Source organism: Equus caballus, chromosome 6 (assembly GCF_041296265.1).
Source record: "Equus caballus isolate H_3958 breed thoroughbred chromosome 6, TB-T2T, whole genome shotgun sequence".
Taxonomy (NCBI): Eukaryota; Metazoa; Chordata; class Mammalia; order Perissodactyla; family Equidae; genus Equus; species Equus caballus.
The window spans coordinates 93,143,397-93,156,517 of record NC_091689.1 but is presented as its reverse complement, the minus strand read 5'-3'; the positions used below and the strand labels follow the sequence as shown (position 1 = coordinate 93,156,517).

Here is a 13,121-nt window from a genome sequence, read left to right as displayed (position 1 = left end):
CATTGAGAGAACCCCATTTCCTGGATGTATCTGTTGGTCCAGAAGTATGCAAGACTGAAGGCAGGCCCAAGAAGGAGCCTATTTCAGAGACAAGGATACTGGGATGACATGAGATGGTAAGCTGCAGGGACCATGTGGTCCTGACTCTCCCAGTACTGGAGGAAAAGCTCCTACCAACACACATGGAGATAGTACTTCAAAGTGATGAACAGAGGGAGCGTCCTGATAATATCAGCTGAACACAGAGCCAATCATGCCCGAGGCTATGGCAAACACTGACCAGTAAGTAAACTTTCTAACTTGAGTAAGTTTGATTTGGGTTCTTGTAAATTACAACTGAGAGCCTTGACTAATACAAGAAACATCTGTGGTTCATGTTTTATTTAAGAAGAATGTGGATCCAATTAAATTAATTTCAGAAACAGGCAGCTGAACTGTACGACTGCTTTCTGGCTTAACATATATTTATAATCTACATTTTATGTTCTATCCATTTAAATCCACTAAGGTCGGCAAATAAACAGTTTTCTATTCTCATTCAAGTATTATTTTAAAATAGGATTTTTGTACTAATTATATCAGGGATGCCATGTTCAGCAACAAAAACCTAGAGAATACAAAAAAGCATAAAAAAGTTACTAATATCTTGGGGCTGGCCCAGTGGTGTAGTGGTTAAGTTCGTACGCTCCACTTCAGTGGCCCCGGGTTCACCGGTTCAGATCCTGGGTGCAGACCTACACACCACTGATCAAGCCATGCTGTGGCAGCATCCCACATATAAAACAGAGAAAGACTGGCACAGATGTTAGCTTGGTGACAATTTTCCTCAAGCAAAAAGAGGTAGATTGGCAACAGATGTTAGTTCAGGGCCAATCTTCCTGACCAAAAAGAAAAAAAGTACTAATATCAAAAGTTAGGATTAAATTAACCTGTCAGTCAAAAGTTGCATTCCACCCATTACTGTATATTCTTAGATACATATGTTGAATTTGATAATCTATGGTAACTATTTTCAGTATGAAGTGCCCATTTAAGAATAAAAGGTGTGTTTATGTGTGTATGTAGTGACTCCCTGATAAAGTACTTATCTATGGTAGAATACAGAATCTTTGCATTTATCCTCTAGAAAGAGTATTTTAGGAACCCAAATTTAGCTGAAAAGGCATGACAAAGAGATTGCATTTAGAATGTCAACTATGCCTAGGTCATACACTAGACTTCATCTTACTAGTGGGGCACAGAGCATGCTTACCTCCTCATTCTCGATTTTGAGAGTGGCCAGTCGGGACTGCAGCTGCTGGTACCTGAGCATGAGCTCAGCCTGGACCGGCTGTTGGGCGCTGACCTGACACACCTGATGGGGAATCAGAAACGGCCATTACAACAGGGCCCAGCCAGCCCGCCCCCCGAGGTGCGCATCCCCTGTTTAAGGGCTGCGGGAATCACGCCAATGCCCTCAAGATTCCGATGCCATATTTACTTCGAACAGCTGCCTCAAAACTTCAGTTTTAGAAACGGGCCTGTGATGTCAGTGACAAGAGCAGAAGGCAGCTGCCTGGCCTGGACACGACTGGGAAGACAGCAGCTGCAGGAAGCACCGCTCTAAGAATGGGCAGCCGCTGGGAAGGGAGTCTGACGTGGACACCTCACTTGAGGAATTCTTAAGGACCGTGGGGTGGAGGGCAGATGCAAAGGATGATCCCAGTGGACCATACAGGCAAAAGGCAGGCAGGCAGCAGGGCCTACTGGTTCCAGGAGGCTGAGGGCTGTGTAAGTTACTAACCCTTAGTTTCCTTATCTGTAAGGAATGAGGCTAGTGCGTTTCTACAGCACAGGGCTGTTGTGGGGATGAAGTGAGACAATGTACACAAAGCACTTAGAACACGACCTGGCACACAGGAAAAAACTCAGAAAACGTGACTATCCATTTTTAGCATCTTTCAACCACAGCTTGCCATGCCAATATCAGCCAAGTCCCCTGATTCACCAGGGACTTGAAGGGGCCACTTCTCTTAGGCTTTAGTAGAAAGATATTCTGGCCAAGATCTCCATTATGGATAAGGCCAAAAGTAGGGTCTTTTAATTGTATTAAAATGGTACTGGGAACAAATAATTTCTTCTTATCTTCCTTATCATAGAAATGCTCTCAGCATATGGGGGTTTCCTTGTATGGAGTCTCCAAAATATTAGAAATTATTGCCTGATGGCAGAACTGGTCATAAAAAAAGGAGAACAGATTCACTTTATTAAAATAATAATACTGGAAAAAAACCTATCAACCCAATTGAAGACACTTGTCTGTGATATTTTACCATGCTGTGTTTACCATAGCTATAACTAAAAAATTAAAACAAAAGCCATTTGGTTTTGGAAATATAACTCTGGGTGGGATAAGCCACTTGCCTGTCAAATTCATGTGCTATTGGCATAAAAACCACCTACCATTTCTAATCAAGTAATTCACTCTATTGAATCAAGGAAAAATAAAATTAAGTTAGAAACATAACAGGCACACACATACATAGCTTATAAGTCTTAACACTAGATGTTTCAGAAAAAATTATGACATTAAAGAAATCTGCCATGGATATTATAATTACATCTATTTTTTAAAACATACTGTCATCACAATGAGCTAAAATTGAGTTTTTAATCTATGAGTATTGTTTTGCACAGCTGGGACACCAAGTGCCATATAGCATGCTCTATTAATTGGTTCTTGTTTCTCCCTGTCCACAGACAATATACCACTATAACTCATAAATGGTTTAAACAGATTTTTTTCCTTGAGTAAAATAGGACAGCTAAATTCAAATAAAGAAGCTGAGATATAATATATTATTTGTAATGCTCATTTTACTAGTCTGAAGACAACTTGAGTCTTAAAATGTTTTGCACTTTTTTTTTCCCTCTCTCCAATTTTCCTACCATTTACAATATTTTTCTTTTGGGGATCTTTATATCAGGATTATAAGAAGTCTTCAGGTAGATTCTCTCAGGCCAGCAAAATGTTTTGTTTCAAATCTAATCTGAAAGCCTTGTGGTGGAGGGGGAACTCTCCATCCTGAGACCACTGAGCGCTTACACCCACCCGAGCTCACACCTCTAGCTGTTTGGCCACTGCAGGCACTGGAGTGTTTGACCTCTGCTTTAAAAGGGGGCAGTGGCTGATTTTAGCCTCATCCTATACTAAGATCCCGTGCAAAGGCAGGAGAGAGAAAACAACCTGGAATTCTTACAGCTGTTGGGTTACAGCAGGTGAAGAGTACCTCAGTGAACAGACAATTTGTTAGTTTTAAAATAATCAATTACTGACCTCGTCACCCATGTGAGACTGAAACTCAAACTTCACTGGTGGACAGAAGGCAGCAGGGTACATCTCCATGAACCTCTGCTTATCACTCCTGGGCTCCAGGTTGTCAACTGCATTCTCAATGATGTCTAAGCCTTCATGTCTGGAGGTTTCAAGGTTATACTCCGCAGACAGGTAGGTCCTCAGGGCTCTGTTCAGACTCGCATGGTAGCCAAGATCACAGCACTTAAAAAATAGAAGAACATCTTATACAAAAATTAACTCAAAATGGATCAAAGACCTAAACGTGATAGCTGTAACTGTGAAATTCTCAGGAAAAAACGTAGGTGTAAACCTTTATGACCTTGCATTCGGCACTGGTTTCTTGAAGCGGGAAACAAAAGCACAAGGAACGAAAGAAAAAAGAAGCAAATTGCATTTCATCAAATTTGAAGACTTTTGTCCTTCACTATCAAGGGAAAAGATAAGCCACAGAATGGGAAAGTTTTCTTTTGCAAATCATATATCTGACAAAGAAATGTATCCAGAACATACAAAGAACTCTTACAACTCAATAATAAAAAGACAGCCCAATTAGAAAATGGGCAATGTATCTGAACAGACACTTCTCAAAAGAAGTTATACAAATGGTCAGCAAGCACATGAAAATATGCTCAACATCATTAGTCACCAGGGAGACGCGTAACAAAACCACAACGAGATAGCACTTGTACTATCACTCGGATGGCAGGATGGCTATGATCATACAGCCACAGACAGAACAACTGTTGGAGAGCATGTGGAGGAACTGGAAACTGCATACACTGCTGATGGGAATGTAAAACGTTACAGTCACGCTGGAAAAATGTCTGGCAAGTCAAAAGGCTAAACAAAGACTTATTATATGACTTGGCAATTCCATTCCTAGGTATATATACAAGAGAAATAAAAAGATTTTCACACAAAAACTTGTACATGAATGTTTATAGCAGCATTATTCATAACAGCTGAAAAGTGGAAACAACCTAAATGTCCATCAACTAATGAAGAGAAACAAAATGTGTTATAGCCACACAATGGAATATTATTCAGTCATAAAAAGGAATGAAGTACTGACTCATGCTACGACATGGATCAACTGTGAAACATCGCACTCAAAGAAGCTGGTCACAAGAGACCACATATTGTATGATTCCATTTACATGAAATGTCCAGAACAGGCAAGTCTGCCGAGACAGAAAGTAGATTAGTGGTTGCTTAGGGCTAGAGGATGGAAGGATTGGGGAGGGATGGTTAAGGAGTGCAGAATTTCTTTTTGGAGTAATGAAAATGTTCTGAAATTGATTGTGGTGATAGATACACAACTCTGTGAATATACTAAAAGCTAACTGTAGATTTTTAATGAGTGAACTCTATGGTATATGAATAAGATTTCAACAAAGCTGTTAAAAAAATAAAAGAAGCAAAATCAAATACAGAAAGGAAATCAGGAAAAAAAAAGCATTCAAGTTTGTTCATGCATGCTGAGACTGATACAATGATTTATAAATAATCCTTCTAGGATGCAAGATTTTGTAAAATTTTGGATTTGCATAATTTATCAAAGACTCAATAATAACCTATATTCAAACAAGAGTGAGACGAAGAGGTCTGAAGCTGCCAAAATAGTCCAGGAATGAAATGTCCAGAACAGGCAAGTCTGCCGAGACAGAAAGTAGATTAGTGGTTGCTTAGGGCTAGAGGATGGAAGGATTGGGGAGGGATGGTTAAGGAGTGCAGAATTTCTTTTTGGAGTAATGAAAATGTTCTGAAATTGATTGTGGTGGTGATAGATACACAACTCTGTCTTTCTCATCCCTAGAATACAATTCTTAAATAAGAAATGATCGCCAAAGTCCTTTGATTGGAGACAGAATTTTGTTTACTATTCCTAGGAATCAAAGGGCTTTGGGATTCTTGAATCTTCACTACCTTTAATTTGTATTTTCATTTATTTTTTCATGTTGCATTTTAAGAGAAAATAATAATTTTAAATAGAATACAACACTGGATATTGGTCAGTTATAAATTGCTGACAGAATTTTAAATTTGTACATAAAAACAATATCAATCTCTTAAAGAGGAAACAAGAGGTTTTAAAGGTACAAAACTAGGTCATCTCTATATTGTTCTGATTGAAGTTCAATCAATTCAATTGGATTCAATTCAACTCACTAATTGGCCATCTATTAGGTGGCTGGGCCTATGCTAGCCTCCAGGAATATGAAGACTGAAACAGTAAAATATAATCTCCATTCTCAAGGAATTCAAATACAAGCTGCTCATTAGTTTGCTCCTAAGAGTAGCAGAGGGCACAAAGGATGCAACCTTTGCACAAAAACATGCGTCCACCAGGACACGAGCCATGAGCTCTGTCTTTATGAAGGCACAGATTCAATCACTGACCTGTCCTTAGAAATGCCCACGTATTTAATTCCACTGTCACGCTCCAATTCCAGAATTACTAAATTGGGATTTCTTACATAAAGATAATTCTGCAATCTTGTGATTCACAGCATGGTCTGTGGACCAGCAGCATCAGTTATTCCCTGGAGCTTGTCAGAAACGCAGAATCTGGGGCCAGCTTGGTGGCGCAGCGGTTAAGTTCGCACGTTCCGCTTCTCGGCGGCCTGAGGTTCACTGGTTTGAATCCCAGGTGCAGACATGGCACCGCTTGGCAAAAGCCATGCTGTGGTAGGCGTCCCACATATAAAGCGGAGGAAGATAGGCATGGATGTTAGCTCAGGGCCAGTCTTCCTCAGCAAAAAGAGGAGGATTGACAGTAGTTAGCTCAGGGATAATCTTCCTCAAAAAAAAAAACCAAAAAAACCCAGAAATGCAGAATGTTAGGCCCCACCCCTGACCTGCTGAATTAGAATCTGAAGTTTAAAAAACATTCACAGGTGACTCATATGCACATTACAGTTTGAGAAGCACTGCACTAAAACAATCCAGTGAAAGCGTCCTGTGCCCTGTCCCCTGGGGGTGCCATTTCCCCGGGCAGGCAAGAGAATCCACTTGGTTAAAGATCACTTGATTTTAAAAAGCAGAAAGTAGCTGCCACATCACAATTACAAACACAAACAAAATATAATTGTGAAATGCAGCAACCAGTCTCAAAATTAACACATTTCCAGTGGAATCAGCTGCACTCAAATATTTTTGGTTAATTAAAAACTTCTTGTCTCGGGGCCGGCCCCGTGGCCGAGCGGTTAAGTTCTCGCGCTCCGCTTCAGTGGCCCACGCTGTCGCTGGTTTGGATCCTTGGCGCGGACACGGCACCGCTCATCAGGTCATTCTGAGGTGGCGTCCCACATGCCACAGCTAGAAGGATCCACAACTGAAATATACAGCTATGTACTGGGGCGATTTGGGGAGAAAAAGGAAAAATAAAATCTTAAAAAGAAAAAACCTTCTTGTCTCAGATGAGCAAAGTCCTCTTTTATTTCTCTTGCTACTCAAAATTCATGAAATGTTCTGTGTAGCAGTTTTACACACATTAGAGGGGCTGAAAACTTATTCTATCATTCAATAACACCTAATCTTATGAAAACATGAATTTGTAAAAGAAATGGCCTCATTTCTTCAGGACGTACCAGAGCTTCCAAACATCCCACTATTCCGAAAGAAGAGGGATTCACCTTGATTCTAAATGAAGCAGATCGCAGACGCTGCTTCATGAGTACAGGTGCCAATGGGACTTAACAGAAAATTGATACTGCGAGGAAACAACCCAGAGAAAAGCCTTCCCCCCACTACAAAAACCAAGTCTCTTTTCACCTTAAAAGACAAAGAGAGGAATGAAGTAAAACGAGAAAGAAAAATAAAGAACTCCAACCCCAATTAGCCCACTGAGAGAGAGCTCTGAAGAATACATACTAAGTTTTCCTTATTCCCAGACTTCAACAGTTCACTCCTCAAATTTCTAAGCGTGGCTTCTTTGGGGAATCAACGTCAAGATCACCGCAGCACCGGGGCACATTTCCGCACCCACTCAGCCGGGCGGATCTGGTAGGTCTGAACCCAGTAAGAGCTGATCTCACCGAGGTTTCCTAACAGGCTGTGGAGAAGCATGCACGTGGCTTAGTGAGCGATCCAGGGGTCTCCCCAGGTGTCTCCTGGACTTTGAGTGCTTCCCTTAGAGGTGTCTGTGATGGGCCGGGACGGAAAATTTCCTTCTCTGACCCCTACGGTGCCTCTCGGTCTGGAAGGTCACTTAACTGGCATGATTTTGTTACTTCTGATATGCAGCATTTTCTCCACTCGGGTTTTTCAGGCATCCTGAACTTTACAAGAAAAAGGAATAAAACTCTTATTCAAGGTCTCCTGAGACAGCAGGGCCACTCACAGCATCATCTTTTTTTCTAAACTGAAAGCTAAAATGACACTGGATGTTAAGATTCAAGATACTTGGTTAAAAAGGCCTAAAGTAATTCTATGGAGCTTGTGAATTATTAATGACGATGTGAAAAGCCAGCTTCTGCACCGAGTTGAGTTATAACCCAAGTGCATTTAATGATGAAAATACGGAAGAAACCGATAAAACATTTCATGAAAACAAAACAGTGTTGTTCTGATGGGCGAAAAACTCCAAATGGATACATAAGATTATAGATTAAAACTGGGGAAGGAAAGACTGTTGGAAGCAGGAGGGTGCATGTTTTAAGAAAAAATATCCTAAGGGCTGCCAAGATAGATTCCATTAGATATCAGTCTAATCACCATAGTAGGCTAATTTCCTCAGGCAAAAGGGTTGTAAATAGTGTCAAAAATGAAGGTGAAATTCAGGTTCGTATTGAGGACTGTGACAGACACTTCATCCTGTCCCAAAAGCTGAGAGGTCAGCTTAAGTATACTTGGTGGGTATAACGTCAGTATAACTGGATCACAGCTGTTCAGGGAGATAACATTTTTTTGGCATAAACTCTGTGACATAAGAAGCCCTAGCGGGGTAGAAATTTGGTCCTAGATGAAAGTTATCACAATGGAACTCCACAGGAAACAAAGTCTACAAACATGTTTGCAGAACAGTAAGAGCCGATGTCATTTGCAGGGCAGCCTTGGAAGGGCCGGGAGGGCAGCCCCCAAGTCCTGTGTGATCCAGAATCAAGCAGCTGCCATGAGAATGGAGAGAGAAGAAACTCTTCTGCGGAAATATTCTACTTTAACTTCATCACTCCTGCCTCCATCTGAGAGTCTTCGGTGATCTTTTGTCCTGGGTCCCATCTCTGGCTTTTAATGAGTTTGGCTTGGACCTTTCCAGAGCCATGGATATTGGGTGGCTATTGGGTAAAGACTCCATCTACCTCTTATTTTGAGTCTTTCTGCAAAATAGAGCAACCCAGGCAAATCAAATTGCAAAAACAGCCTCCACATGACCATGGACAGCTTTCAAAGAACCAGAAATAGGTAAGTTCAGAGCTTTTACATTAGATGTCAAATGAAGAAGGTTGACTTCTTCTAAATAAACATCTTTGCCTCTCCCTATTTTCTGCCCCAGCTCTTCAGCATCTCACCCTGGAAACCGCAGATACATCCTGGGAGAGACAAGCCTCTCATGGGACTGAACCGGACGCCTTAACTCCTACAGGCAACTTTACACGCCTGCTTTCATGTCCTGGTTCCTGATGGTCCATAAAGAGCCGAGAATTTAATTCTTGCTGCTGCTTTAACAACTGTAGGCAAGCATTCAGCAAAACTTGTTTTGAGTTTCTCTTGAGCAAAGAAAAGGTCAAAAATGCTACATCTGCATGACAGGACTGGACACAAAGCAGGAACAGGAGGAGGAGAAGTGAGGTTGCATTGGCCTGGAGTAGGCTGAACAATCATTTGTTGCCTAATACAGCTCCCACCCACCAGGGCAATCATTTCCTTCAGAAGAGCTGCTCCTAGACTCCTTTTTCCCTAGGCCAAATCTCTGTAAGTACCCTGAATCAAATCACGAGAGAGGAGAGAGAACATGCAGCAAGCCCAAATAAATACAGGCCAGGTGGTAAATGCAGCGGAGAACCGGAGGCAGAGCGAGTGCTGGGGAAAGGCTGCTGCTCTCTCACAAAGGGCCGCTGGGTGCAACCTGAATGAAAAGGAGTCAGTCTTGCAAAGCTCTGGAAGAAAGAGTGTTCTAGACAACAAGCAGAAAGGCCCCAGGCAAGGAAAAGCTTGTGGGTCTGGGGAACAGAAAGGCCAACGGACTGAAGCAAGGTGACTCAGGGAAAAGTGACTAAGGCAGGAAATGACACTGAGTGGCAGGTGGGCGCCAGTTCACCCAGGGCCTTGCTGGATAGTTTGGATTTTATTCTAAGGACAACGGGAGGCCTTTGGAGAGTTTTAAACAGGGATTGACAGGTCTGATTTATCTTGTTAAATACTTTGGCTGCTTGGGAAGGGAATGGATTATTGATCGGAAGGTCTTAGTGAAAGCTGGGAGACGGCTTAGGACGCTATTGCTGTTGCTGCCTAAGCGCAGGCAACAGATGAAGCAACTTTGTCCAGGAGACGGAGTGCAGGTGGGAGACACAGCAAGCTTTGGGACATGCAGCAGGCAGAGATGACAGAATCTGCTGATGGGTTGATACGTGCAGAATGAGAGAATTGAGTTTTTGGCTTGTGCTACTGGGTTGAAATGGGTGCCATTTTCTGAGGTGTAAAAAATGGATAAGAAAAAGATACGTGTGTAGAGGATGATGATGGTGATGGAACAAATGGATATAAAAAGTTGTTTTGAGTGTTAGACATGCTCAAGAAGCCTATGAGACGTCTGGCTATCCAGCAGGCAGTTGGATATACAAATCTGAAGCCCAGGATACATCAAGGCTGGTGATAAAAATCTAGGAGCCATCAGATAGCATTTAAGGTAAGGGACAAAGAGATAGAAAGCCAAGGACCATGCTTGAGGCAACTTTCAACATTCAGAGTCCAGCTAAGAAGGAAAAGTGAGCACTGGAGACGAGAAAGAGCGGCTTCTGCTGCAGGGGAAAGCAGGTGGGTGCAGCTTCCTTTAACAAAGGCCCGGGCATCTTCCACTGGAAGGAACTTTAAAAGCCGTCTCCTTCAGTCATCCAAATAATTTCGGGTTTTAAATACCCTGTCTATCACAAAGGGATAAAAACACGCATAAACCAGTTTACAAGATAACTAGCTATCCTAACCCATTTAAATGATCTCTCTATAATCTTCCTAATAAGAGGTCAGGCCTAATGGGGATGACCGTATTACAGTTTGGCAGGTTTTCACAGATAAATCTTAATACCATTATGTATGGGGGAAAAGTCAAACTAATTAAGAAATATCTGAACCCTGCTTAAGTTGCTTTTTAATTAAACATATGTCTCTAGAGACAAAAGGATAAGGCTAAAAGCTTTAGGATAGCTGATTATTTAGAAATGATAAAATAAACATGGCATGCATATATGATGTAATCTAATTTCAATCTCATTCTGTATAAATGGCTAATAAAACACATGACAGATATCTTTACCAAAAAAAGAGCTGGAGCAGGGGTTTATTCTATGGCAATATTCCACAATAGTAACAAAGATTTATCCTTCACGCTCCAAAGCGACCTGCAAACTTTTTTTTTCCTGGTGAGGAATATTCGCCCTGAGCTAACATCTGTTGCCAATCTTCTTCTTTTTTTGTTTGAGGGAGATTGGCCCTGAGCTAACATCTGTGTGAATCCCCCTCTACTTTGCATGTGGGATGCCTGCCCAGCATGGCTGATGAGTGGAGTAGGTTCACGCCCAGGTCGCCAAAGCAGAGCATGCGGAAGTTTAACCACTCGGCAACAGGGTCAGCCCTGAAAGTGACCTGCAAACTTTTATTGGGAGTAATTGGAGACTGTAGTGTAAAGATGACAAATACTTCATTATTACTGGCAGGTCTCTGGGACAAAGCACCAATAGAATTTCACTGGAGAAGACTCTTTCTCTGAATGCCTTTGAGGGTAGACAGATGTGGAACTGGGCTGAAAGAGGCTACCTTACCAGTTCTGCAATCTTGAAACCAGTTGTTTTAAGAATTTCAGACATACAGAGTGGTGGATTTGATTACAGATCAGAGATTCCTAGCACTACGACTTGTACTCTCCCTTAACTCTTTTCTCTGAGCAAATCATAATCATTTGAAAATTTCAGCAATCAATTATGAATATTTGTTGCCCATATGGTTTTTCTTCCAGTTATAATACATCCTTATTTCTACAGAGTAATTTGTTACAGTCTCTTTTGCACTTAACGTTGAAGATATTAATGATCATAGATGTGAAATCTATTTTTTATAAAACTACAACCTATTTTCTCCTATAATGATGCCTTTATTCTCCCAAAGCAATAAAATTTCCTTTGGCCAATATTTGCAATATATTTCTTACAATTCATATTTATTCTTTAAAATGACGATAAAAATCCTCATTGTGAAATTAACTCTGTTCCACTTCCCACCTAATTTGAAACGAAGAGATTGTTACTCTACAAATTAAAATTTGCTTAGGACTTTCTTCAGAGACAGAGGAGAAGCCATCTTAATCGTCTTCTGCTTGAGTGACACTCTGGATTAACTGATACTCCGTTCATTCTACAAAGCAGAGGTCAGCTAACTATGGCTTGTGAGCCAAATCCAGCCCATAGCTGGACATGGTAAATAGAGTTTGATTGCAACACAACCATACCCATTTGCTTACTTATTATCTATGCCTGCTTTTGCACTAGAGTTAAGTAGGGACAGAGACCATATGGCTCATAAGACCCAAAATATTTATTGTCTGGCCCCTACAGAGAAAGTTTTTCCTTTTCTTTTCATTTTTTAGGAAGACTGGCTGTGAGCTAACATCCACGCCCATCTTCCTCTACTTTATATGTGGGATGCCTACCACAGCATGGCTTGCCAAGTGGTGCCATGTCTGCACCCGGGATTTGAACTGGCGAACCCCGGGCCGCCAAAGCAGAACATGTGAACTTAACTGCTGGGCCACCCGGCTGGCCTCTAGAGAAAGTTTTTCAACCTCTGCTCTAAAGCATCATGACTAACACACGGTGAACACTCACAGCTTACAGGTCGTCTCTAGTACTCCTGTACATTTCTGCTCAAATAATTTGTCTGCTGTTAAGAGTCGACTGCACAATATTTGTGCCGCTTATATTTATTATAATTTAATTAAATATTAAATGAACTGATAAAATAAGTGAGAAAAGAGTTGTTGGAAAGACTTAAGCGTAAACAAAAATGCTATCAAATTAGGCAAAGATATGTCAATTGTGCAAGATTGTGAAAACATTGTACATATCCAGAGTATTTTTTCTTCTACATTATAGAACTCAAAAGTAGAAATCATAGACAATACACAAATGGATATGGTCTGTGCAAAGCAAGACTACTCAGAACTCTGTACAAAAAGATAAATCATAACATTAAAAGATTGGCAAGTGCAAGTACATTGGTATGCTTTAGATTGAAATAGTTAAGGCATGCTTTCATCATTTTTTATAACTCTCTGCTTTTTCTTTTTTTAAATATGAAATATGCCATACTTACAGACAAGTGCAAAACATACATGCTCCTTTTAAATAAATAAAATAGTGTGGATATTTCAGAAGTCCTTTAAACGTCCCCCCCCGCCCCCCAATCACAATCCCTTCCCTTCTCCCTAGAGATAACTCAGTATCCGGAGTACCCACAAATGTCTAAACTTTGTTTGGTGTACTACGTTCAAATATTTCCAGCTAAAATAAAAGAGTAAATACTTGTTTAACATTTGAGCCATCATGTTCTTCATATTACCCTCAATAGCAATACA

The 13,121-nt window shown here is 41.0% G+C and overlaps 1 protein-coding gene across 6 annotated transcripts in view; it reads right to left on the bottom strand.

Moving 5' to 3' along the window:
* SRGAP1 (SLIT-ROBO Rho GTPase activating protein 1) overlaps positions 1-13,121 on the bottom strand; it is a 265,246-nt gene that overhangs the window by 64,650 nt on the left and 187,475 nt on the right. For all 6 annotated transcript variants that reach the window (XM_001491676.6, XM_005611367.4, XM_070271841.1 and 3 more), the window contains 2 exons: positions 3,317-3,538; positions 1,253-1,354 (listed from right to left, as the gene is read on the bottom strand). In XM_001491676.6, coding sequence (XP_001491726.2) covers positions 1,253-1,354; positions 3,317-3,538 — 324 coding nt within the window. The remainder of the gene's footprint in view (positions 1-1,252; positions 1,355-3,316; positions 3,539-13,121) is intronic.